Source organism: Triticum urartu, chromosome 6, assembly GCF_003073215.2.
Source record: "Triticum urartu cultivar G1812 chromosome 6, Tu2.1, whole genome shotgun sequence".
NCBI classification, from domain to species: Eukaryota; Viridiplantae; Streptophyta; class Magnoliopsida; order Poales; family Poaceae; genus Triticum; species Triticum urartu.
The window spans coordinates 532,232,111-532,260,101 of NC_053027.1; the positions used below are offsets into that span (position 1 = coordinate 532,232,111).

Consider the following 27,991-nt stretch of genomic DNA (forward strand, 5'->3'; position numbering starts at 1 on the left):
ATGCTGAATTCATGTGTGGACAGATGAAACCATGAGTCGTTTATAGTTCAGGAAAAGAATGTTATCATTATTGTTTGGGGGGTTGAAATAATCTGTTTATTGCACTTTGTGCACTTTCTAGTTGAAAACTCTTAAATGGAGATACTAGATTAGCTTTTTGAGGTATCCCATTAAATATTATCCATTACTTCCCGCTCTTAAATTTTTTTTGCACAACTAATATGCAACTGCCATAGGTGGCAATAGAGCCAAGTGATTAGGCCCAACTTAGAATTCTCCTTCCCTTTTCTATCAGCACTTGCATGTCACTGTTGGCTATTTTTTTTACTATTGCGCCATACTTGATAGGGTATATTATTAGAAGATACGCATATATATCAGTCAACCTAGGGTGCCTCGGCATCGATAAACCCTAAATGATGAAAACTTAACTTAGCATTTAGGGTGCCTCAGCGTCGACAAACCCTAAATGATAAAACCTTGGCTTTTAGGGTGCCTCGGTGTCGATAAAAACCTAAATGATGAAAGCTTAGGCTTTTAGGGTGCCTCGGCGTCGACAAACCCTAAATGATAAAAGCTTAGCTTTTAGGATGCCTCGGTGTCGACAAACCCTAAATGATGAGACCATGATAATTCCTCACAAACCAACCCTTAAATAACACTGAGCCATTATGCCGTCACCCTTGAAGCCTTGCGGGCATTTGCAGCCCTTAGCTTGTTCATTCTGTAGATTTCCAGACTATGTACCCTTAGGCTATTTGGTCAACTTAGAGATCTTGTTCCTTGACAATAACCAACTTTTTGACCAAACTTTTTTCCTATTTAGAGCGAAACATGGCCCACAACGATGAGGCCGGCGGTTCGGGCAAGCAATTCTGGGAGCTTTCCCAGGAGATGGAGGAAGAACCTCACCACTATGAGGACGTCGCGGAAGATACCGGCCCCGACTACACAACCCCTAGTGGCGTCGGGGATGACACCACTGATGGTGCTGCCGAAGATGCCACCACTGATGATGGCAGTGCACCCACAGATGGCAGCCAACCGAAGAGGCAACGGAAGGACCGGCGCCTGAACGTGCTCGGCACCGTCAAGGAGGAATTTACTAAAGTGTCCTCCAGTGGGCAGCCAATGACGCCCAAAGAATTAGTCAAGGGGTACGCGGGACAGCTCGGGTGCATTCTCTGGAGCACCGTCTCGATCAGCACCGAGAACCTAAGGCATCGTGACCGAGGGAATTTGCGCAACCTCCTCTTCACGTAGCTGCATGAACGATACAAGTTCCCCGGTGACTTCGCAAACACACGCCTCTCGGGAAATAAAGTGAACAGTGCCGCCCTAACAAAGATGAGCACGGCCCTGGCTACTTGGAGAGCCGCGATGAGGAGAAGGATTGAAAAAGGTGATAGTTATGAGAAGATCAAGGAGACAAATCCTTCAATCAGCGAAGCTGACTACCTGGAGTTCAAGATCAAGTGCGAGAGCAACGCAATCGCGGAATCAAGTCAGCGGGGGAAAGATATGCGGTACTTGAACTTAGGGGGTCCACAAACTCAGTCCCGGCGGTTATAGAGTGGCGGGACCTATATGGGACAAGGAGGAATCGGAGCATGCCGAGTAAGGCCTACCGCCCCTCTTCGATAAATACCATGACAAGCAGACCAGGAACTATGTCAGGGCCCGGTACAAGATTGACCCGGTAACCAAGGAGCTTACCACGGATCCGAAGACCAAGGCGCTTGAGCTTGTTCTGGTAAGGAATACACCCCCATGTAATTAGCTCCATATGGTTGCATTCTAATTAATGAAGCCAATTTTTTAAATGGTTCACGTTCCTTCCGTAGGAAACTGAAAGCAGTAGCGCGGGGTCGTCTCAGAGCTCCCCTTGGGACACCACTTTAAATAGGGCGTTGAACGTAATGAAACACAAGGATAAGCTCAGTAAGCCGACGTCAGCTAGTCATGTGGCCGGAAAAGGCTTGTCCACAAAATGGTCGGAATACTATACTACTAGGCGAAAGGAGAGAAACACCAGCTTGGAAAGCCAGGAGCGCGAGGTTTAAGAGCTCAAGGCATAAGTGGCGTGGATTCCGAAGATAGTCGAAGAGCAAGTGCGAGACCAACTGGGAGCGACGATCACTGCCATTATGCCTACCTTGCTTGAGGGGCTGCAGGCGTGGATTGCGGGCGGCCAACAGGGGCCGCCCCCGATTCCCAGCTTCACGGGCAGCAACTCGCACAGCGCACCGGCGGCGCCATTGGTGTCTCCGGCGGAGGCGGCATTGGTGTCTCCGGCGTCGGCGCCGGCATTGGAGCTTAATGCACCCGGGTTTGGGAAGAATACGCCGGCCGGCACCTCGGTAGCAAGCGGCCCCTCCGTCACTTGCACGCCCGCCGTTGGCAGTGCCTCGACATTAGCCAAGCTCGACACCATCACGGCAACTAAGCCTCTCGGCCGATGACTTCATCTCCTTGCCTTTGATTGGGCATCCCTGATGCCCTACATGTTTTTGGAGGGTGCCGCCGACGTTCCATGCACTCTCCTACACTTCGTGAACGGTGAGTTGATCGACGTTGCCAAGGCTAGAATCGTTCAACCGAGCAACCGCCTGTTCCACGGTAATCCGATGCCACCCAACGTGTATAGGGTTCAACTGGTTCGGGTGCTGCGGGGCTGCGACGACTTGTTACCTCTATATCGACTCCCTGGGGCCGACGAAGATGATGTGATGACCCTCAGCACCTGCATAAGCTGGTCCATGCTTTGGCCGAAGAGCTAGATTCGTTTGGGGGCGGGGGACACCACCCCACAGACAACACCGCCAGTTGTGCTGGCGCCAAGTCATGGCAAGACCACAACGCTACCGGACGACGACGACGAACATATGGCCGATCCGTACATGCATATGGCACAGGATCCGGATGACGACGACAGTACATTTACCAGGGTCGATAAGTACTTCAACAAACATGGCTACGGTGACGAATTCTTGGGGCCTCCTTCTCAAGAACCCAACCCTGCAAAAGACGATCGCGATCTAGCTTGTACCGCGGAGAAACCCAATTGCAACAGGCGTTGTGTGGCGTTTAGTTCTTAGGAGACGTCTCCAGCTGCCACCTTCACCGAGCCTCAGATAGCTGAGGTGCGAAATATTATCAGCCCCAACACACTCAAGAAGGTGGTCTCTGAGTAGAACTCGATCCCATTACAACAGAAGAAGAAGGGACAAAAAAGAAAGAATAACAAGGGTGCGAGCCAGCCGGCACCGAGTACGATCCGTGCTCAGGACGGGCCACCTTCATCTAAGGATATCTCGAGGAGGGTACATGTGGCGGGTAGGCCGATGCTACCGACTAATCTGCTCAATGCTGCAACTGGTGCTATGTGGAGTCTGCATGACAGTGTTCTTTCTTTGGAGAAGCGGCGTTTCTCCGAGAATGATGTGGCATACCCGGTTTTCATGGCCAAGGTGCTAGAGGGCAAGGGCTTTGTCGATAGCGCCATCGGGGGTATGATCGTCCTGCGGTTTGATGACATCTTCGCTATGTTTAACCTTCATCCGCTGCACTACACCTTCATTCGGCTATTTTCACTAAGTATGGAGATGCGGATCATTAGAGACAAGACCCCAGACATCGTGATAGTCGACCCATTCTACATGCGTGCCAAGCTCTTGGGCAGCGATGGGGACCGGCAAGTCGCGAGTTCATACCTCGAAGGCGTCATTCTGGCGAACCCAGATAAGGATAACTTCCTCGTGCCTTACTTTCCCGAGTAAGTCATCCCCTCACCGCCCCGTAACATATGATTTCTTAGATTTCGATCGTTCTTTTTTCTCTCTAACATTCCGTGTTTTGTGCAGTGACACACATTGCACACTCATCCTCTTAAGCCCGAACTATTCCATGGCCACGTATTTTGACTCGGACCGTCAGTTGAATAAAGACTACACAAATATCAAGAAAGCTCTTGATGATATTCTACCCGGCTACACCAAATCTGGAGGCACCTTTAGGAGGCCTTTTTAAGTACGGCAAGCACGTGTTCACCCACGTAACGACGTTCCCCTGCGTCAAGCAGCCGCCTGGCGGTCAGAAGGATGCCTACTACGCCCTCCATCACATGCGGGCGATCGTACGGGACCATAATGACCTTCTGCTACCAAATAGTCTCAAAGATTGGGCCGCACGCTTGTCGGCAATCCAGGATGCGGACCTCAGACAAAAAATCTTTCGCATCCAGTCGGAGTTTGCGGAATCATCCATCAAGATGTCCTTCGTACCTCGGGGCAGTTCTACCTCAGATATCAACCGTCCAATAGTGAAATAGAAACAACGCTACAAATGCAGGCTGACAACGATCGCGATTTCATGACCATCACGAAAGACGGCGGCTTCATCCACGCTCCGGTCCCTGAGTCGAGTCGAAAGTAGTGATGCTATGTAGTTCTGAAATATTGATTAGCTCATGTTGTAATTAAACTTTAATAAACTTGTATGTCTCATTGGTTTGGACAGTCGTTCAACTTATACGTAATCAATGCTATTTATTGGTAGGACCATGAATCGTGCTATTAATGTGTTGCTTTTCTCTTCCGATCCTTTTGTTGCATACTTATATATTGCTTATGTATTGTCTGTGAATTGCTACTAACGTTTTGTTTGTCTAGTGCATAGAGATGTCATCGTATGTCGTGTATAAGGGTAAGGTTCCCGGAGTCTACGACGACTGGGAGGAGTGTCGGAGACAGGTTCACCGTTTCAGCGGTAACAGTTACAAAGGGTACACCACTAGGGCAGAGGCGGAAGCTAGATACGCGCGCTTTCTAGCGGGAGAGAGGAGGGAGCGGAGGAGGAACCGGATGAAGACCAGTTTCATCGCGATGATGCTCATCGTGATGACAGCAGCTCTCTTCTATGTGATGGTAGTTTAGATGATCGATACCGACTTGTAATGTGAAGACAAACTCGCTACTCGCGGTCTCGAGACTTATAATGTTCTAACTTTGTTCGGTCTTTTGAATTCGGAGACTAATATGATGAATTGTATTCGGAGACTAACCTTCTATTGTATTCGATAAATCTGCTGTTTATATGTTGTGCTGTCTATATTCTGTGCAGTAATATATTTTGTAACCTGTGCAAATATCAGAAAATAAAAAAATTCCTAATATTCATACTAGTGGCGCACCATACTGCACTTTAGTGGCGCACTGCAATAAACATACTAGTGGCGCATTATCTAGAAGTGCGTCATTAGTAACCCAGAGCACAAGGTAAATATGGCCCCCTGAGAGGCATAGTAATGGCGCACCAGGGGACATATTAATGGCGCACTGCCAGGTGTGCCACTATTATCTGGGATACTAGTGGCGCACCAGGGGTGCGCCATTAGTACTTGTTACTAGTGGCGTGTTAATAGTGGCGCACCTGTAGTGCGCCGTTAATGTCCAAAACAGGTGCACCACTAATTAGCCTTTTCCTAGTAGTGCATTGTCTTGATTTGTATACCGTATATTGCACATGCACCGTCTATGTAGTTTTGTTATTGATTTCTTCTTTGTAAAACATGTATGAGAAAATTCATCAATTATACATGCAATTTACGTTGATGACTCTTCTCTCATGAAATTTTAATTTCGCAACAAACCCCTGTAGTTAGGGGCCTCATATTCTTTAGTTAACTGGAAAAGAAACATCAACTCCAATCACCCTCATCAATATAGTCCTCTGCCCTTTCCTCATCCCCATCCGCCTCCATCAACCTACCCGCCGTGCAGTGTCGTTGCTGCGTAGCCTCACTGCACCGCCCTATCCTACCCTATCCTATGTATACATTCCATTACAACATTTGTAGACCTAATCCAACAAACAAGACATGAATTAATTACAGATTATGAAAATGATAGATTTCACATATACATGTTCTTGTATTGTGTGGGTATGAGAATATCCTTTCTAAATTACTTATCCAAATCTATTGATCATTAACTTAGATTTTCACAAAAAGTCGCAAAATTTTGGTTGCCCTCCTCTGAGCCGTTGTTACCTTGACCATTGCTCTGAATCCACTTTCACGGAGTTGAAAAACACCCACCACCTCCACCACCACCCACACCGGTTAACCCTTAGACTCCCCTCCACCAGTCTTCTCTTTTTCCCGTCTTTTGGCCGCCTTTACCGGAGACACTCCGTTCGGACGTGTCGTCCCAATGTCCAGCTCAGTCTCGAGTCGTGTCCAAATCGCCTAAAACACACAAAAAAAGCAGGCAACTGAAGATTAGCAAATGTGTCATAGACTTATATTGATGGCGGAAGTTTCTAGGCGGCATCATTAAGTTTTTTTCTCTGGGCTGGCTAGGAGCCAGTCGGCTGAAAAGAATTTGCAGTCAGTCAATTCTGGATCTACCATTAATTTCTATTCAAATGGGAAAATAGAATTTCTATTCAAACATAATTGACTGGCCCAAATTATGAGTCAATCGATTTTGAAGAAACAACCTAGCCCAACTCTGCTTCAGCATTTTTGAGCATCACACAGAAACACACCCATGGGCTGGACCTACTAACGCGTCACAGCAAAACCCGCAAAAACAAAAACACACCTGACTACAAGGTTTCTCACTTTCCCCACTCTCCACTAGAAACAAACTATGAGATGGGGTCTAAACAAACAAAGAGCAGGAAGGAATCATATGTAAGAGAAAGAAAAGGAAGAAGTGGGAAGAATGACCTACAAGCTTTCTCATCCAGTTGAGTAGCAAGTTTATCCATTTTAATTGATCTTCTCCATATTTGAAATTCGTATGAATGAATCGCAACAGAGGTGTTGTAGGAAACCTCTAGTTTGACATAGGGATACTACAAAATGAATAATTTGTAAAGGTAATCAAATCCATAGCAGATACGCAAAATCTTATGAACAGAATATTACATAAAGAGAAAATGCTTGATCAATCAACTAGAAGCCTACAAGCATTGTCCCTTTGAAATTGGTATCATGCAGATTTCAAAATTGTAGGAATACAGTTCACATATTAAAAGTCATTACTACACTTATCATAAGTTTAAATATAGAAGTGATTTGATGTATTACAGTCAGATCGTAACCCCATAACTCAATTTTACAGAAAGATCAAAAGTCATTACTACTATGATTTTAAAATTTGCAGGTTCAGGTTGGAACATTTGCACACAAAGAACATTAGTAAAAACAAATTAACCATGGAATAAGCTATACACTCAGGTAAGTAAATTCTAATTTACAACCGTTCAAACATTACTTGAAGATAGGCAGCTCATATGTAGAAACATTTTGTAATTACTTTCCTGCACCTTTGAATTCAATGTCTGGATCACATATATCTGAATAAGCAAATTCATAGGACTAGTATTGCACTTAACAATACTAGAAGTACAGGAATGCTAGCTGACATAAATTTTACTAGAGCAGAATGAATTACCCTACCTGAAGATAAATTCAAAAGGCAAAAACAAAAATGAAAGAAATGTCTCCATAAAAAATGAATTATGGGAAGTCTATTATGTTCGGTTTCGTAGTAATTTCAAAATTTTCCTACGCACACGCAAGATCATGGTGATGCAAAGCAACGAGAGGGGAGAGTGTTGTCTACGTACCCTCGCAGACCGACTGCGGAAGCGTTGACACAACGTAGAGGAAGTAGTCGTACGTCTTCACGATCCAACCGATCAAGCACCGAAACTACGGCACCTCCGAGTTCGAGCACACGTTCAGCTCGATGACGATTCCCGGACTCCGATCCAGCAAAGTGTCGGGGAAGAGTTCCGTCAGCACGACGGCGTGGTGACGATCTTGATGCACTACAACAGCAGGGCTTCGCCTAAACTCCGCTACAGTATTATCGAGGAATATGGTGGTTGGGGCACCGCACACGGCTAAGGAATAGATCACGTGGATCAACTTGTGTGTTCTGGGGTGCCTCTGCCTCAGTATATAAAGGACTAGAGGGGGGAGGCTGGCCGGCCAAGGTGTGGTGCGCTAGGAGAGTCCTACTCCCTCTGGGAGTAGGATCCCCCCCCAATCCTAGTTGGAATAGGATTCGCGGAGGGGGAAAAGAGAGAGAGGGGGCCGGCCACCTCTCCTAGTCCTAATAGGATTAGGGGAAGGGGGAGGCGTGCAGCCCATGTAGGGATGCCTCTTCTTTTTTCCACTAAGGCCCATCATGGCCCATTTAGCTCCCGGGGGGTTCCGGTAACCCTCTCGGTACTCCGGTAAAATCCCGATTTCACCCGGAACACTTCCGACGTCCAAATATAGGCTTCCAATATATCAATCTTTATGTATCGACCATTTCGAGACTCCTCGTCATGTCCGTGATCACATCCGGGACTCCGAACAACCTTCGGTACATCAAAATGCATAAACTCATAATATAATTGTCATCGTAACCTTAAGCGTGCGGACCCTACGGGTTCGAGAACAATGTAGACATGACCGAGACACGTCTCCGGTCAATAACCAATAGCGGGACCTGGATGCCCATATTGGCTCCTACATATTCTACGAAGATCTTTATCGGTCAGACCGCATAACAACATACGTTGTTCCCTTTGTCATCGGTATGTTACTTGTCCGAGATTCGATCGTCAGTATCCAATACCTAGTTCAATCTTGTTACCGGCAAGTCTCTTTACTCGTTCTGTAATACATCATCCCGCAACTAACTCATTAGTTGCAATGATTGCAAGGCTTATGTGATGTGCATTACCGAGAGGGCCCAGAGATACCTCTCCGACAATCGGAGTGACAAAACCTAATCTCGAAATACGCCAACCCAACATGTACCTTTGGAGACACCTGTAGTACTCCTTTATAATCACACAGTTACGTTGTGACGTTTGGCAGTCCCCAAAGTGTTCCTCCGGTAAACGGGAGTTGCATAATCTCATAGTTACAGGAACATGTATAAGTCATGAAGAAAGCAATACCAACATACTAAACGATCGGGTGCTAAGCTAATGGAATGGGTCATGTCAATCAGATCATTCTCTTAATGATGTGATCCCGTTAATCAAATAACAACTCATTGTTCATGGTTAGGAAACATAACCATCTTTGATTAACGAGCTAGTCAAGTAGAGGCATACTAGTGACACTTTGTTTGTCTATGTATTCACACATGTATTATGTTTCCGGTTAATACAATTCTAGCATGAATAATAAACCTTTATCATGATTATAAGGAAATAAATAATAACTTTATTATTGCCTCTAGGGCATATTTCCTTCAGTCTCCCACTTGCACTAGAGTCAATAATCTAGATTACACCGTAATGATTCTAACACCGATGGAGCCTTGGTGCTGATCATGTTTTGCTCGTGGTAGAGGCTTAGTCAACGGGTCTGCAACATTCAGATCCGTATGTATCTTGCAAATCTCTATGTCTCCCACCTGGACTATATCCCGGATGGAATTGAAGCGTCTCTTGATGTGCTTGGTCCTCTTATGAAATCTGGATTCCTTTGCCAAGGCAATTGCACCAGTATTGTCACAAAAGATTTTCATTGGACCCGATGCACTAGGTATGACACCTAGATCAGATATGAACTCCTTCATCCAGACTCCTTCGTTCGCTGCTTCTGAAGCAGCTATGTACTCCGCTTCACATGTAGATCCTGCTACGACGCTTTGTTTAGAACTGCACCAATTGACAGCTCCACCGTTTAATGTAAACACGTATCCGGTTTGTAAATACAGGCTTCTCCGAAAGTCTGTATAAAACCAAATGCTTTGATCACATTATCAAAACGTTTATTCCAACTCCGAGAGGCTTGCACCAGTCCATAAATGGATCGCTGGAGCTTGCACACTTTGTTAGCTCCTTTTGGATCGACAAAACCTTCTGGTTGCATCATATACAACTCTTCTTCCAGAAATCCATTCAGGAATGCAGTTTTGACATCCATTTGCCAAATTTCATAATCATAAAATGCGGCAATTGCTAACATGATTCGGACGGACTTAAGCATCGCTACGGGTGAGAAGGTCTCATCGTAGTCAATCCCTTGAACTTGCCGAAAACCTTTCGCGACAAGTCGAGCTTTGTAGACAGTAACATTACCATCAGCGTCAGTCTTCTTCTTGAAGATCCATTTATTCTCAATTGCTTGCTGATCATCGGGCAAGTCAACCAAAGTCCATACTTTGTTCTCATACATGGATCCCATCTCAGATTTCATGGCTTCAAGCCACTTTGCGGAATCTGGGCTCACCATCGCTTCTTCATAGTTCGTAGGTTCATCATGATCTAGTTGCATGATTTCCAGAACAGGATTACCGTACCACTCTGGCGCGGATCTTACTCTGGTTGATCTACGAAGTTCAGTAGTATCTTGATCTGAAGTTTGATGACCATCATCATTAGCTTCCTCACTTATTGGTGTAGGTGTCGCAGAAACAGTTTTCTGTGATGTACTACTTTCCAATAAAGGAGTAGGTACAGTTACCTCGTCAAGTTCTACTTTCCTCCCACTCACTTCTTTCGAGAGAAACTCCTTCTCTAGAAAGGATCCATTCTTAGCAACGAATGTCTTGCCTTCGGATCTGTGATAGAAGGTGTACCCAACAGTCTCCTTTGGGTATCCTATGAAGACACATTTCTCCGATTTGGGTTCGAGCTTATCAGGTTGAAGCTTTTTCACATAAGCATCGCAGCCCCAAACTTTAAGAAACGACAACTTTGGTTTCTTGCCAAACCACAGTTCATAAGGCGTCGTATCAACGGATTTTGATGGTGCCCTATTTAACGTGAATGCGGCCGTCTCTAAAGCATAACCCCAAAACGATAGCGGTAAATCAGTAAGAGACATCATAGATCGCACCATATCTAGTAAAGTACGATTACGATGTTCGGACACACCATTACGCTGTGGTGTTCCGAGTGGCGTGAGTTGCGAAACTATTCCACAATTTTTCAAATGTACACCAAACTCGTAACTCAAATATTCTCCTCCACGATCAGATCGTAGAAACTTTATTTTCTTGTTACGATGATTTTCAACTTCACTCTGAAATTCTTTGAACTTTTCAAATGTTTCAGACTTATGTTTCATTAAGTAGATATACCCATATCTGCTTAATTCATCTGTGAAGGTGAGAAAATAACGATATCCGCCACGAGCCTCAATATTCATCGGACCACATACATCGGTATGTATGATTTCCAACAAATCTGTTGCTCTCTCCATAGTACCGGGGAACGATGTTCTAGTCATCTTGCCCATGAGGCACGGTTCGCAAGTACCAAGTGATTCATAATCAAGTGGTTCCAAAAGTCCATCAGTATGGAGTTTCTTCATGCGCTTTACACCGATATGACCTAAACGACAGTGCCACAAATAAGTTGCACTTTCATTATCAACTCTGCATCTTTTGGCTTCAACATTATGAATATGTGTATCACTACTATCGAGATTCATCAAAAATAGACCACTCTTCAAAGGTGCATGACCATAAAAGATATTACTCATATAAATAGAACAACCATTATTCTCTGATTTAAATGAATAACCGTCTCGCATCAAACAAGATCCAGATATAATGTTCATGCTCAAGGCTGGCACCAAATAACAATTATTTAGGTCTAATATTAATCCCGAAGGTAGATGTAGAGGTAGCGTGCCGACCGCGATCACATCGACTTTGGAACCGTTTCCCACGCGCATCATCACCTCGTGCCAATGCCCGCTTATTCCGTAGTCCCTGTTTCGAGTTGCAAATATTAGCAACAGAACCAGTATCAAATACCCAGGTGCTACTGCGAGCTCTAGTAAGGTACACATCAATAACATGTATATCACATATACCTTTGTTCACCTTGCCATCCTTCTTATCCGCCAAATACTTGGGACAGTTCCGCTTCCAGTGACCAGTCTGCTTGCAGTAGAAGCACTCAGTTTCAGGCTTAGGTCCAGACTTGGGTTTCTTCTCCTGAGCAGCAACTTGCTTGCTGTTCTTCTTGAAGTTCCCCTTCTTCTTCCCTTTGCCCTTTTTCTTGAAACTAGTGGTCTTGTTAACCATCAACACTTGATGCTCCTTGATTTCTACCTCCGCAGCTTTCAGCATTGCGAAGAGCTCGGGAATAGTCTTGTTCATCCCTTGCATATTATAGTTCATCACGAAGCTCTTGTAGCTCGGTGGCAGTGATTGGAGAATTCTGTCAATGACGCAATCATCCGGAAGATTAACTCCCAATTGAATCAAGTGATTATTATACCCAGACATTTTGAGTATATGCTCACTGACAGAACTGTTCTCCTCCATCTTGCAGCTATAGAACTTATTGGAGACTTCATATCTCTCAATCCGGGCATTTGCTTGAAATATTAACTTCAACTCCTGGAACATCCCATATGCTCCATGACGTTCAAAACGTCGTTGAAGTCCCGATTCTAAGCCGTAAAGCATGGCACACTGAACTATCGAGTAGTCATCAGCTTTGCTCTGCCAGACGTTCATAACATCTGGTGTTGCTCCAGCACAGGCCTGGCACCCAGCGGTGCTTCCAGGACGTAATTCTTCTGAGCAGCAATGAGGATAATCCTCAAGTTACGGACCCAGTCCGTGTAATTGCTACCATCATCTTTCAACTTTGCTTTCTCAAGGAACGCATTAAAATTCAACGGAACAACAGCACGAGCCATCTATCTACAATCAACATAAACAAGCAAGATACTATCAGGTACTAAGTTCATGATAAGTTTAAGTTCAATTAATCAAATTACTTAAGAACTCCCACTTAGATAGACATCCCTCTAATCTTCTAAGTGATTACGTGATCCAAATCAACTAAACCATAACCGATCATCACGTGAGATGGAGTAGTTTTCAATGGTGAACATCGTTATGTTGATCATATCTACTATATGATTCACGCTCGACCTTTCGGTCTCCGTGTTCCGAGGCCATATCTGCATATGCTAGGCTCGTCAAGTTTAACCTGAGTATTCTGCGTGTGCAAAAACTGGCTTGCACCCGTTGTAGATGGACGTAGAGCTTATCACACCCGATCATCACGTGGTGTCTGGGCACGACGAACTTTGGCAACGGTGCATACTCAGGGAGAACACTTCTTGATAATTTAGTGAGAGATCATCTTATAATTGCTACCGTCAATCAAAGCAAGATAAGATGCATAAAAGGATAAACATCTCATGCAATCAATATAAGTGATATGATATGGCCATCATCATCTTGTGCTTGTGATCTCCATCTCCGAAGCACCGTTATGATCACCATCGTCACCGGCGCGACACCTTGATCTCCATCGTAGCATCGTTGTCGTCTCGCCAATCTTATGCTTCCACGACTATCACTACCGTTTAGTAATAAAGTAAAGCATTACATCGCGATTGCATTGCATACAATAAAGCGACAACCATATGGCTCCTGCCAGTTGCCGATAACTCGGTTACAAAACATGATCATCTCATACAATAAAATTCAGCATCATGCCTTGACCATATCACATCACAACATGCCCTGCAAAAACAAGTTAGACGTCCTCTACTTTGTTGTTGCAAGTTTTACGTGGCTGCTACGGGCTTAAGCAAGAACCAATCTCACCTACGCATCAAAACCACAACGACAGTTTGTCAAATAGACTTCGTTTTAACCTTCGCAAGGACCGGGCGTAGCCACACTTGGTTCAACTAAAGTTGGAGAGACAGTCACCCGCAAGCCACCTGTGTGCAAAGCACGTCGGGGGAACCGGTCTCGTGTAAGCGTACGCGTAATGTTGGTCCGGGTCGTCTCGTCCAACAATACCGCCGAACCAAGTATGACATGCTGGTAGGCAGTATGACTTATATCGCCCACAACTCACTTGTGTTCTACTCGTGCAAATAACATCAAACCATAAAAGCTAGGCTCAGATGCCACTGTTGGGTTTCGTAGTAATTTCAAAATTTTCCTACGCACACGCAAGATCATGGTGATGCAAAGCAACGAGAGGGGAGAGTGTTGTCTACGTACCCTCGCAGACCGACTGCGGAAGCGTTGACACAACGTAGAGGAAGTAGTCGTACGTCTTCACGATCCAGCCGATCAAGCACCGAAACTACGGCACCTCCGAGTTCGAGCACACGTTCAGCTCGATGACGATTCCCGGACTCCGATCCAGCAAAGTGTCGGGGAAGAGTTCCGTCAGCACGACGGCGTGGTGACGATCTTGATGCACTACAGCAGCAGGGCTTCGCCTAAACTCCGCTACAGTATTATCGAGGAATATGGTGGCTGGGGCACCGCACACGGCTAAGGAATAGATCACGTGGATCAACTTGTGTGTTCTGGGGTGCCTCTACCTCAGTATATAAAGGACTAGAGGGGGGGAGGCTGGCCGGCCAAGGTGTGGCGCGCCAGGAGAGTCCTACTCCCTCTGGGAGTAGGATCCCCCCCAATCCTAGTTGGAATAGGATTCGCGGAGGGGGAAAAGAGAGAGAGGGGGCCGGCCACCTCTCCTAGTCCTAACAGGATTAGGGGAAGGGGGAGGCGCGCAGCCCATGTAGGGCTGCCTCTTCTTTTTTCCACTAAGGCCCATCATGGCCCATTTAGCTCCCGGGGGGTACTGGTAACCCTCTCGGTACTCCGGTAAAATCCCGATTTCACCCGGAACACTTCCGATGTCCAAATATAGGCTTCCAATATATCAATCTTTATGTCTCGACCATTTCGAGGCTCCTCGTCATGTCCGTGATCACATCCGGGACTCCGAACAACCTTCGGTACATCAAAATGCATAAACTCATAATATAATTGTCATTGTAACCTTAAGCGTGCGGACCCTACGGGTTCGAGAACAATGTAGACATGACCGAGACACGTCTCCGGTCAATAACCAATAGCGGGACCTGGATGCCCATATTGGCTCCTACATATTTTACGAAGATCTTTATCGGTCAGACCGCATAACAACATACGTTGTTCCCTTTGTCATCGGTATGTTACTTGCCCGAGATTCGATCGTCGGTATCCAATACCTAGTTCAATCTTGTTACCGGCAAGTCTCTTTACTCGTTCTGTAATACATCATCCCGCAACTAACTCATTAGTTGCAATGCTTGCAAGGCTTATGTGATGTGCATTACCGAGAGGGCCCAGAGATACCTCTCCGACAATCGGAGTGACAAAACCTAATCTCGAAATACGCCAACCCAACATGTACCTTTGGAGACACCTGTAGTACTCCTTTATAATCACCCAGTTACGTTGTGACATTTGGCAGTACCCAAAGTGTTCCTCCGGTAAACGGGAGTTGCATAATCTCATAGTTACAGGAACATGTATAAGTCATGAAGAAAGCAATAGCAACATAATAAACGATCGGGTGCTAAGCTAATGGAATGGGTCATGTCAATCAGATCATTCTCTTAATGATGTGATCCCGTTAATCAAATAACAACTCATTGTTCATGGTTAGGAAACATAACCATCTTTGATTAACGAGCTAGTCAAGTAGAGGCATACTAGTGACACTTTGTTTGTCTATGTATTCACACATGTATTATGTTTCCGGTTAATACAATTCTAGCATGAATAATAAACCTTTATCATGATTATAAGGAAATAAATAATAACTTTATTATTGCCTCTAGGGCATATTTCCTTCATACCACCCTCCCTAAAGATTAATACAAAAGCAAAAAAACAAAATTGAATGAAGTTTCTCTATGCAGGAGTAAATTTTGGGAAGCCTACTATCCTCCCTACAGACAAATTCAAAACTCAATTTTTCTTTTGAAATAAGCTTCTCTTTACATGAATGGGTATTGGGAAGCCTACTATACCCTCCCTGAAGATAAATTCTAAAATCAAAAACAAAAATAGACATAAGTTTTGTTGCTATGTCACTCATTCCAACTCTAAGTTGCACCTAGCTATATGTAGGGTACTATTGCTACTATTTTTACTATTATCTAAAAAATCCAGAAAGTACTATTGTCAGCAACAGTCTTCCATTACACACATGCAGGGTACATAAATTGCATACCTTGGCATGCAATTCTACAAAGGTTTGCATATGTTAAATATAATAATAATAAATTGCAGATTAGAAATTCAAAACTTGCACATAACATACTTTTGCAGGAACAAATTCAGAGTGTAGCAACAATTACACAAGTAGAGCAACATAGTAGGATCTCACTAACAATCATTTATGCTACAATGGGTACAAAATGAATTGCCATGGCACCTACTATGAAAGAAATGGCAGGAGCCATAACTATTCTTATTCACTACCACATCACAATACTAATTATCTGAAAAAAAATGCATATGCATGGCGTACAAATTGCAGAAATACAAGATCAACAAGAAATAAGTCACTATGGATCAAACCATACTACGAACAAGGTTAAGCAACACTAAAAACTACTCCCTCCGTCCGAAAATACTTGTCACCAAAATTGATAAAAAGAGATGTATCTAGAACTAAAATACATCTAGATACATCCCCTTTTATCAATTCTGATGACAAATATTTCCGGACGGAGGGAGTAATATTAAATGCAGGGCACAACTATTTTGGATGCCATTCCAGAAATTTTGCTATGATGACAACCATTTATTTTATTATTTACTACCATATCATGATACTAATCAGGTTAGAACTTCTAATATTCAGGCTACCGAAATTTGCGTCAATAATAACCAAAACTTGCACAAATGATTCTTCAGCAACAGACAAATCTCATACATGTATCTGAATACAAGAGACAGGGATCCATGGCACATGAAACAACAACAAATAATACTACAAAAACCTATGCAACATAAACAACAACAACTACCAATTCATTTCTTAGATCCATGGCGAATGAACAACAACAACTACTACAAAATTCTAGCAGGGATCCATGGTCGGAGAACAACAACTACTACTACCACAAGAACAGTTGGGCAGGATCACACAATACAAAAATAGCAACCGAATCACACAATACAAAAAGAAACGAATGTGGTGATCGGAAAAAAAACACAAACCTAGCTACAGAGGGAGAAGAATGGAGAGGCGAAGGGGAACAGAGATGACGAGACTGAAAGGGAGGTGTGTAACCCGAGGAGATAAAGGAAAGAGACAAACCCGGGGAGTCGGCCTTTCTTGAGTCTCGACATTGTACAACAGCTGGGCTGAGCTGAAAACGGGTCAAGAGTTCATAACTGTTAACGGGCTCAGCCAAGGAACGAATCGATTGACAAAGTATGGGGTCAGTCGATGAAACACAACCCAAACCAGCGAAACAACCACGCCAAAAAGAAAATGGCACCGAATCTCAAAGCAAACCTCTACGCTTCAATAATCGACATACCCAAATACAAAAATCAGGCGACTTGCGTATAGCTAAAGGGGTTTTCTTTGCCCTCTCTTTCACCAGATCCATCGTTGTGATTGGTCAAAAAATAAAAGATCCATCTTCCCACAAAAAAAAGAAGAAGATCCATCACTGATATGATTCATGTCCCTCCAATGCTAGGGCTCCTCAACTCCCAGGGACAGTTCAGAGTGGTACAGTTTGACAAATTTGATGCCTTCACTCATACGCCAAATGTGCACAACTAACGGCAACTAACCTCCACTAATTCAATACTTGTTGATCAGTTGACAAGCACTACAATAAGTTTAAGGACAACATGTCATTGGAGCAATGCTCCATATTTTTCTTGCCAACGACAAAATGGAGGCGTCATGCGTTCTTACAAGGAAACGAGCCACCAAGAAAATTGGAGGCAACATGCATTTTCTTTTTGGCGTCCGTACAAGGAATGAGATAACACCAATTTTGAAAGAAGAATGTAGATAACCTAAGCACCACCCGAGAGCCTCGCTGCCGGCCTCTCGCAATAATGCAGTGCTAGAATATGTGGGAGTTTATCTCGTGGAAACACTAAGAAATTCGGATACCGCCAATTGTTTGGAACGGCAGCTACTCCCTCCGCGTGCTGCCACGGTGACCGGCGCTGCCGCGCTGCCTACTTATTCGTGCTCCCCGTCCCTGTTGCCACCGCACCACTGACCGCGTACACCGCTTGCAGCGAGCGACAATGGATCTCCTCAGACCATTCGCGGCCCTGTGCGTCCTCCTTGGCTTCGTCGTCGCCGCGGCGGCGATGGCGGCCACGGAGGTGGAGAGCGAGACGGCGGAGGCCCGGTCCTCCTACATCGTGCACGTCGCGGCGGAGCACGCGCCACGGCTGCCGCGCCGCGGTCTAATGGCCACGCGGGCGTATGGTGCGTTCTTGCGCGACCTACTCCCCGTCGAGCTGTCCAGCCCGGCGCCTAGGGTGCTCTACTCCTACGCGCACGCCGCCACGGGCTTCGCGGCGCAGCTCACGGGCCGCCAGGCCGCGCAGCTCGCGTCCTCGGGCTCCGTGCTCGCCGTCGTGCCCGACGTGATGCAGCAGCTGCACACCACCCTGACGCCATCGTTCCTCGGCCTCTCGCCGTCCTCCGGGCTTCTCAAGGCCTCCAACGGCGCCACGGACGTCATCATCGGCGTGATCGACACCGGCGTCTACCCGGAAGGCCGCAAATCGTTCGCCGCCGACCCCTCGCTGCCGCCGCCGCCCAGCAAGTTCCGCGGCGGGTGCGTCTCGGGTCCGTCGTTCAACGCCTCCGCGCTCTGCAACAACAAACTCGTCGGCGCCAAGTTCTTCCACAAGGGGCTGGAGGCTGCACGCGGCCGTGCCCTCGGCGAGGACTCGTTGTCGCCGCTCGACACCAACGGCCATGGCACCCACACCTCCTCCACCGCCGGCGGCTCTGCTGCCGCGGACGCCGGTTTCTTCGACTACGCCGGAGGAAAGGCCGTCGGCATGGCCCCGGGCGCGCGCATTGCCGTCTACAAAGCGTGCTGGGACGAAGGATGCGCGGGCTCTGACATCCTCGCCGCATTTGACGAGGCCATCACAGACCGTGTCGACGTCATCTCCGTCTCGCTCGGCGACACCGGCTTGGCCGACAACTTTTACAGCGATACAACCGCGGTGGGCGCGTTCCGCGCCGTCAGCAAGGGCATCGTCGTCTCGGCCTCCGCGGGAAACTCTGGGCCCGGGGACTCCACCGCCGTGAACATCGCGCCGTGGATCTTGACGGTCGGCGCGTCCACGCTCAACCGCCGATTCCCGGGCGACGTCGTTCTCGGCAACGGCGAGACCTTCACGGGCACTACTCTATACGCCGGCGAGCCGCTCGGCGCGACCAAGTTACCAGTGGTCTACGGAGGAGACGTGGGCTCCAAAGTGTGCGAAGAGGGGAAGCTGAAACCCGCGAAGGTAGCCGGGAAGATTGTTTTCTGCGAACTGGGTGTAACGGCCCAAGCAGCGAAAGGACAAGCCGTCAAGCTCGCCGGTGGCGCCGGAGCAATTCTCACCGGCGCCAAAGAAGACGGCGAGCAAGTGATCACCAGCCCCCATGTCCACCCGGCCACGGACGTCCCATTCGCCGCCGCCGAGAAGATTAAAAAGTACATACGCACGCAAACATCCCCTACCGCGACGATCGTCTTCCGCGGCACCGTGGTCGGCCCGACGCCTCCTTCTCCTAGAATGGCGTCCTTCTCGAGCCGCGGGCCGAACTTCCGCGCGCCGGAGATCCTCAAGCCGGACGTGACCGCGCCTGGCGTGGACATCCTCGCCGCTTGGACGGGCGCCAACTCGCCGTCGGAGCTCGACTTTGACACGAGGCGAGTGAAGTACAACATCATATCCGGCACGTCCATGTCATGCCCGCATGTGAGCGGCATCGTCGCGCTGCTCCGGCAGGCTAGGCCGGAGTGGAGCCCCGCCGCGATCAAGTCCGCTCTGATGACAACCGCGCAAAACGTGGACAGCGCCGGCGGCCTGATCGGTGCCATGTCCACCGGCGAGGCGTCCACGCCGTTCGCACGCGGGGCCGGACACATCGACCCCAACAGCGCCGTCGACCCGGGCCTTGTGTACGACGCCGGCACGGAGGACTACATCACCTTCCTGTGCGCGCTCGGCTACACCGCCAAGCAGGTCGCCGTGTTCGGCTCGTCCACCAGCTGCTCGACGCGCGCGGGCTCCTCCGTGGGCGACCACAACTACCCGGCTTTCTCCGTGGTGATCACATCGAACAAAAAAAAGGCGGCCGTCACGCAGCGCCGCGTCGTGCGCAACGTCGGCGGCGACGCTACGACTACGTACCGGGCCAAGATCACCGCGCCTGACGGCGTGCTCGTCACGGTGAGCCCCGAGACGCTGCGGTTCAGTGCGACGCAGAAGACGCAAGGATATGCCGTCACCTTCGCACGGGAAATCGGCGGGAGCGTCACGGGGAAGTACACCTTTGGCTCGATTGAGTGGAGCGACGGCGAGCACACGGTGACAAGCCCCATCGCCATCACTTGGCCGACGAGCCAGGTTGTGGAGATGTGAATGCGATCAGTGTAGTGTGAGAGTTTATGTCATTTGTTGTAAGTTTCAGTTCATGTGGTGGCATCAGTGAATCAAGACGTCTAATATTTGGTTTCGAAGAAAAGTCTCATGTACAACTACCTAACTGTTAAATTTATGCGATTGCCTAGAACTCGTTTACATGAAATATAATTTGGTCTCATTCACCTTGAAAACAAAAACAGATACAACCCACGTCAGCACACACGCATTTTATAGCATCACATTCAATAACTATAAAAGGTGAATGAGACCAAATTATATCTCATCTAGGTGAGTTCTAGCAAAACTGTAAATGTATTAGTATTAGTAAATCAAGCATCAGCAATATTTTTTTATAAAAAACAAGAAAATGAACTAAAGGGGAATAAGGTCATTCCATGAAAATGAACCCCCTTTATATGTGATGTTATTTGAGTAATTGTTAGCTATGGGTCGGTCGTTTAGTAAGCAGTTATTTGATATGTGTTTTTTATTTATGTGTGTCTTCTTCGTGTTTTATTTACCATTATTGTAATTAAGTGACTGGAGATGTCCGATCCATCGATGTAGTTGGAGACGTTCAACTCCTTAGGCTACACATGAAGTTGATAGAGAATTGTACAAACCGAGAACCTCCAGGTGATAGATGTTGATATCTTGAGGGGAACACAACTACTCTACGAGTCGTAGTTGTCCATAGCCTTCGCTCCGACCTTCGTGACCTTAATGTCTTTCTGTTAGCCGCCACATGTATGGGATGGGAAGTAGGACAATTGAGATGTCTCAACATTGTGCTACTTGAGAGACAATGTTATGTGAGGGACCAATGCCCATTTGTAGATTGCATGTATCCTATAATGCAGGTACTGACTTAGCCGTATGTGCGGTTGATCAAAAAGCTTAAATCCATTCTATGCCGGAGCCGAACGGAACCGCACCTAACTGGCGCGTTCTCATCTAAAACACGCTTGTTTGTCTAGTTTATTTTCTCTGTTTAGTTTAGTATTTGTTTTCCATTTTCTTTAATACTTAGTTTAATTTCTTCTTTTAGTCGTTTCCCCTAGCAACCGACATTGATGAACTTTTTAATGGCATGCGAGTAGAGAGGGCTAGGGAAAGCGTTGGAGGGGATTTTATGGCATGTGAGTAGAGTGGGCGGGGAAGGTGGGTAATGGGGCGAATCCCGGGGAGGGTAGTAGTTATAGGTCGTTGGCGTCTCGAGTAGGTCGTGGGAGAAGTAACAGTCGGTCGCCCGAATTCAAGGCAAGCATGTGTGGTGTGTGAATATGAGAATGTTTAATGATGTGCCACAGTCAAGCACTACCGTTGTTCTCTGCTGTCTCGTCAACCATGGGGCCTACAACGGAGTTCATTGTCAATAGGTTCTTCACATTGACACGGTTGACATGTCAAGTGGTGTGTCCCCAAGAGGAGGAAATTGGGTCATGGGAGGTGAAAACGAGGCCTGGCCAAGAGTATACATCTAATTTATTCGCATTCGTTGTTGGCACAAACTGAATTCGTGAAATTGTGACAATCTTCGAATATTCGAGTTAGTTGGTGGTACCAACCGAATTTCCCCTATTTCATAGTTCCTATTGCAACCGCCTTTTTTGTATTTGGTTCAGACAAAAATATTTATTGGAGGAGCAATGAAATCTCTTATCGCTAGTCCTTCCTTAAAGTTAGTATAAAATTGAGTCATTTATTTTGAGATGGAGGAAGTATTTTATATGCATCATGTGTTTCTTAAAGACTCAATTATATATGTAGAGCTGAGAATTGTCACACAAGGGCATGTCTCCAATCCAGAGCACACACCCCTGGTGCATTCAGGTGCTGTGTTGACGTGTTGTTGTGCTTAATTGGAAGAATGATACTGCAAATGGGGGGCAATAGTTAGGGTAGAACTCTGAGCTGGCGGCAGGGCCCGCATGCAGTGTAGCAGGCTAGAAAAGGAAGACGATTGACATGGAGCAAGAAAACGAGCCGATGTTACAGGAGGAGAAATAACGGACATGCAGTTTGAGCACGAGTAATGCTACACATACATAGATTTACACGGGTTTTACAAATAGGTGGGTTTTGATTGGAGATTAAGGGGAAGGAGGGGTCCATCCCCGTGAAAATCAGAATGAGAGTGATTAGTTAGAAAGAAAGAATTCTAGTCAGTGTGCAATTGCATATAATTCTTTATATGTTTAGCATTACTCGTGAGATGAGATAACTGAGAAAACCAAATAGTAATCTTGCAAGTGTAACGCTGTGGCACAAGCTACGCCCCGTGCAGCGACGGACGTGCTCGTCGGCGCATGGGGTGACATTATTGCACGGCACGCTGTCGGCGGGGCATGACATGTCAGCATTGTACTAGGGCGTGGCAGGTCTTGGCGGAAGCAGCAAGCGCGGCACATCGGTTCTTCATTTCTCTCCCGTAGCCGGCCTGTTGTAGGTTGAACGCCGAGGCCAATGTGCAGCTTGACGTTGCCCAACGATGACATGTGAGCAGAAGATAGTAGGAGAATGCGCTGCATGGCTCTTTCGCCGGGTTCACGACAATTGGGAGCACACATCAGTACAAAAAATATAGATAATAAAAAGTGAAAACTATCGAAAGAAAAAATCAGAAGAAAAACCATATCTGGATGATAACTATAAAAACAAAATTACAAAAAGCTAAAACAAAAACCAAAACAAGAAAAAAGGAAACAAAATCGTAATAAGACTATCCACAGTGGGAGTAATATAGATGGTAACATCATAATTATCTAGGCAAAATAGATGATGTAGCATGTAATTAATGAAGAAAGAGAGAGACATGTCGTACTAACATATCTAGTTACTATAACATCACGCATATCAAGAAAAAATGACTCTATAACCTAATAAATGAAGTGATGTATGACACAACACATATGTTAGGTACCCACTATGAAGATAGTAACATAGACTAGTACTTACTACTCTAAATTACTTCTGACTGTGACTAGTCTAAAGACCGCATGCGAACAAAGGTCGGACCACCTCGCTTGCTGTGAGTGTGGCCTTGCCTAGTTGACGCCTGCAGGTGTCACTAGGATTTGCCAGGCTAGACCCTTCGAGGGCGCGGCTATACGTCGCTTGTTACGAGAGGTATATCCTCGTCGCTTGAAGGAGCTCTGTTTTTTTATTTTCTTCACTATGTTTTTTTTTCTCTCATATTTTTTATTTTTCTAATTTTGTTTGTATTTTAAAGATATTGTAAATACACATATTTGATTAAAATTTACTTTAGTTTTGGAGAAATGTTTCTGTATTGTTAAGAAAATGTTCGTGTGATTTTGGAAAATGTTGGTACCATTTGAAAAAAAATGTTTGTGAGATTCAAGAAAGGTTCACACAGTACAAAAAATAGGTATGTGATTTTTAAAAATAAATTATGCAATGTAAAATGTATGAATAATTAAAAATGTTTCATGCGATTCAGAAAAATGTAGCTGGTATTCTCAAAACAATGTTCACATGTTTCAAAATAATATGTTCGTCAAATTCAAATACTTTATATACAAATTTAAGCCAAGGCAATAAGAGAAAACAGAGAAAGTCGAAGAAAAAATGGTCAAAACCGAAGAAAATCCAGCAGCAACCGTGCGATCGAGCGAACGCGCTAAAATGGGCCAGCACAGAAACGACACATCGAAAGCGGGTAGCTGGGCCTCGTTCTTGCTCTGGTCCATAAACTGTCGGGCCTGCGACGCGGCGCTAAGGAAGAATACCGCATGCGGCGGTGGAGGGGAACTTTTGGTTCCTGGGTACATATGTACCCTATATAAGATTTTTTTTAGCAATTCAATAAAAGTCAAAAAATTCTGAAAATATTTTTGAAATAAACTTGACCTTTCATTGTACTAGTGATAAAAGTTCCACAACAAGAAAATTTCTCTTTGACTTCTTTTCAAAAAAGACAAATTTTTGGTCAATATAGCATGAATAGTGACCTATAATAGCAAATAATTTTTGTCTTTTTTGCTGTGAAGCCAATGTAGTTTTATTTTTTGCGAAAATTGATATACTAATGCGCAAGTAAGTCAAGTTTACTCTAAAAATACTTTTGAAGTACTTTGACTTTTTGTTTAATTATTTAAAAGAAATACCCCATATAGGGTGTATATACATGCGGGAGTCAAAGGATATTTCCCGTGCGGCGGTGTGCTTTTTGTAGCGAGTCCGCTTGTGGAAAACTGGAAACCCTACTAGGTTTATACGCCAGCCACGCCGCCAGTTTGATCACATCGCCCGCGCAATACAATGGCCTCATTGTTGCTCAGATCCGCAGGTCAATTTCTTGGGCGATCAATCCCGCAGGTGTCCTTCCCCGGGTGCCCAGGCCACTCGCGGTTGCTCTCCGATGGTGTTGGGAGGTTCCAGTGCAAGGTAATTAAGCCCCTCTTCTCATCCTTTCCCAGTGGCAATAACTAATCCGTCTCGTTTCTTCCCTAGAGTTTCATTGGTTCGAGGAATTAGGGCGAACTAACCCGTAGTTGTTGGGATGTACGGTGCGATCTAATTAATGAACACGTTGTTGCACAAATATAGCTTCTTCCTTTTACGTAGATGCTAAGATTTTTTTATTTATAATATCTTAAGTTGCTAACAGTTTAGTCTATACAAAAGATGTACCATGTCAAGCTACTGATATGGTTAATGTGATGCCGTTCAGCATAGCCATATATGGGTTTCTTCTTGTTGTTGTGATACAATGGCTTTCAGCTGGAAACAAAATACTCCTCATGGGTATATGGAAGTTTAATACTCCCTCCTTTCTGGTTTATAGAGCTTATCTCAAAATTTTAGTTTTTCTATTTTATAAGACTCAATTTGATTGTTCCCCATCACATGTTCAGACTTTAAGGTGCATTAAATTATTGCATGCAAGGATTAAGAGAAAACTGACCAATGCATGCACTTTATGCATGCATGTATTGCAATTAATGCATTCGTAAACATATTTTTTAAGGAAAAGAAGAGGATTAATTGGGTGCTTTTGCAAACTACAAAAAATATTCCACCACTCATCATCTACCTTGGTTGATGAGATTTTTGAATTGAGCCGTATAAACCGGAAAGGAGGGAGTACTTTCATTTGTCTACAGCATTGTTGCTCACGCTCCAAGCTTCTCGAGGATCCATGCCGGATGACACCGCATAGCTATTTCATCGAGTTACAGAAACAAAGCCGAATTGCGTCTGAAAATAGCAAACGGTAAGAAAGTACTCCCTCCTTTCATCTATATAGGACCTAATACGTTTTTTAAGACCGTCTTTGACTATTGATAAAATTAATACTAGATGACATGCATAATGTGAAAATTATATCATTGAAAGCTCCTTTCACATACGAATTTGATGATGTGCTTTGTGTAAGTTGCATGTCATATATTATTGCTCTAACATTTGGTCAAAGTTAGTCTTAAAAAACGCATTAGGCCCTATATAGATGGAAGGAGGGAGTAATTGATTTTTTGGTGGCATGTATGCACAAAATTAAATCTCTCTTATTTGCATTTATGTTCCTTTTGATATGCAGTTTCGAGCGACGGAAAATTCTGTACGCATGTTTCTTTGGTCCTATTATATTCTACGAAAAGTCTAACGACCACACGTGTGGGCGTTTGCATCTCGCCCACACGCGTGGATCCGCGTCCGTTTGTAAGCGCATAAATCTTGGCATGTTTCTAGTGCCACGCAGGACTGGGCTGGTGTGTGGGCATTCACCCGGTCGCCCACACGGCCGTTTCATCACACGGGAGGGGCTGGTGTGTGGGCGTTCAGCAGTTCACCCACACGCCACTTTCCACTCACGCACAAGGGCTGGTGTGTGGGCATTTGCCATCTCGCCCACACGCCCGTCTCATCTCCCACACCCCAGTTGCCACTTTCCATGTGTTTTGCAGTGTACATGGCAACTGCCCTAGTGTGCTTTATAAGCAGGTGGCAACTCTCTCTTTTTTTACCCGAACATGTCAGTTGCCATGTTTTTTGCAGGGCACACAGCAGCTGCCCTAGTGTGCTTGTAAGCAGATGGCAACTCTCTCTTTTTATCCGAACATGTTGTTTTGTCATGTCTTTTTGTAGCGCTACACGGCAACTGCCTAGTGTTAGTAGGTGGCAACTCCTAAGGTTTTCAAATCATGGCAACTGTAGTAAAACCAGATCATACATGGCAACTGCCTAGTGTTAGCAGGTGGCAAACTCCTAACGTTTTCAAATCATGGCAACTATAGTAAACTAGACCATACATGGCAACAGCTGCAGTTGCCCAAAAATGGCATTTGGAACTTTTGACATGAGATGGCAACCGCAGTTGAGCAACCATGGCAACTGTAGTTGTCCGACATGGCAACCGTAGTTCAGCGACATGGCAATTGCAGTTAAACGAACATGGACGGGGGTCTGGACCATGGCAACTGAGGGCGCGCGATGACTGTCATGCGGGACGTGCGGGACCACGAGGTACGAGGCCTGACGTACGGGGCGTGTGGGCGTTATCTATTTCGCCCACACGCACGCGTGTGAGAGGGATCGGGAGGGAAAAAAAGGAGGTGTGTGGGCATTACTTGTTTTTGCCCACACGTAGGTGTGTGGGCTGTTCCTCTTATACACCATACAAAATGTGTGGGCAGACTCCCTAACGCCCACACGTGTGGCACTTATCGGCGTCCATATTCTATCTTGGTATAGACAAAGACAAGAAGAAGAAACTGTGAGGGGCCAATGCAACCTCGAAGTTAGTGTGTATGTGTATCGTCCACCTGCAGAACTTTCTATGCGGTGGACTAAGCTGTGGACTTAACACGTTTTGCTATGTTTTTTGTTGTGTTAGATCTGCATGTAATGGAAGATAATGTTTGTACTTACTCCATATAGAACTAACATTCTGAAACCTAACCACTATTAATTAGACTCTTAAGTAGAAAGGGATGCAATAACCCATTTGTTTGTAGTTGATCGCTCCGATTCTCAGCAAACACTTGCTTGTGTGATTTCATGTGCCCCCTCTCCGGCAGGCTCCACGATGTCCTTGTTTATGTTGAGGTAGGTCACAGGATCATGACAAACCTAAAGAGAAGCCAACTCCAAGCAGGAGTAGAATCGGCGGCATCGGAAGGGGGAGTCTCACACTGGATCCTAGAAACTTCCTACTGGATGGTGCGATTTGTGAAGGAGGTGTCACTTCAAAGTTGTGTATTGACTTTGTCCTCATCAAACCACGCATGTATACCCATATTAGGACCCCATGCAAATGGGGCAGTAGTTCTGAAACTTCGCTGCGTGATGTTGTGTGCCCCTCTCTCCGGCAAGCCTCGCGACATCTAGCCCTAACTTTTCATTGAAGGGGCCACCCATGTTACTTTTATTCTTGTTTTTGTTGGAACAAAGTCACAAGATCATCACAAACCCAACGAGAGGCCAAGACCAAGCATGAGTTGGCTCGGCAACACAGGAAGGGGTTCACACTGAAGCCCTGGAACTTCCCGCTGGATGGTTCGGTTTGTGAAGGATGTGTCACTTCA

General features: G+C 45.7%; 1 protein-coding gene across 1 annotated transcript; it reads left to right on the plus strand.

Moving 5' to 3' along the window:
* Window positions 1-17,926: 17,926 nt before the first annotated feature.
* LOC125514946 (subtilisin-like protease SBT1.4) lies at window positions 17,927-20,562 on the plus strand. The gene has a single exon (XM_048680320.1). It carries the CDS (start codon window positions 18,084-18,086, stop codon window positions 20,436-20,438), a length of 2,355 nt encoding a protein of 784 aa, XP_048536277.1. The 5' UTR covers window positions 17,927-18,083; the 3' UTR covers window positions 20,439-20,562.
* Window positions 20,563-27,991: the final 7,429 nt, after the last annotated feature.

Coding starts and splice junctions, on each gene's coding strand:
- LOC125514946 (XM_048680320.1), top strand. CDS start 18,084: ATGGATCTCCTCAGACCATTCGCGGCCCTGTGCGTCCTCCTTGGCTTC.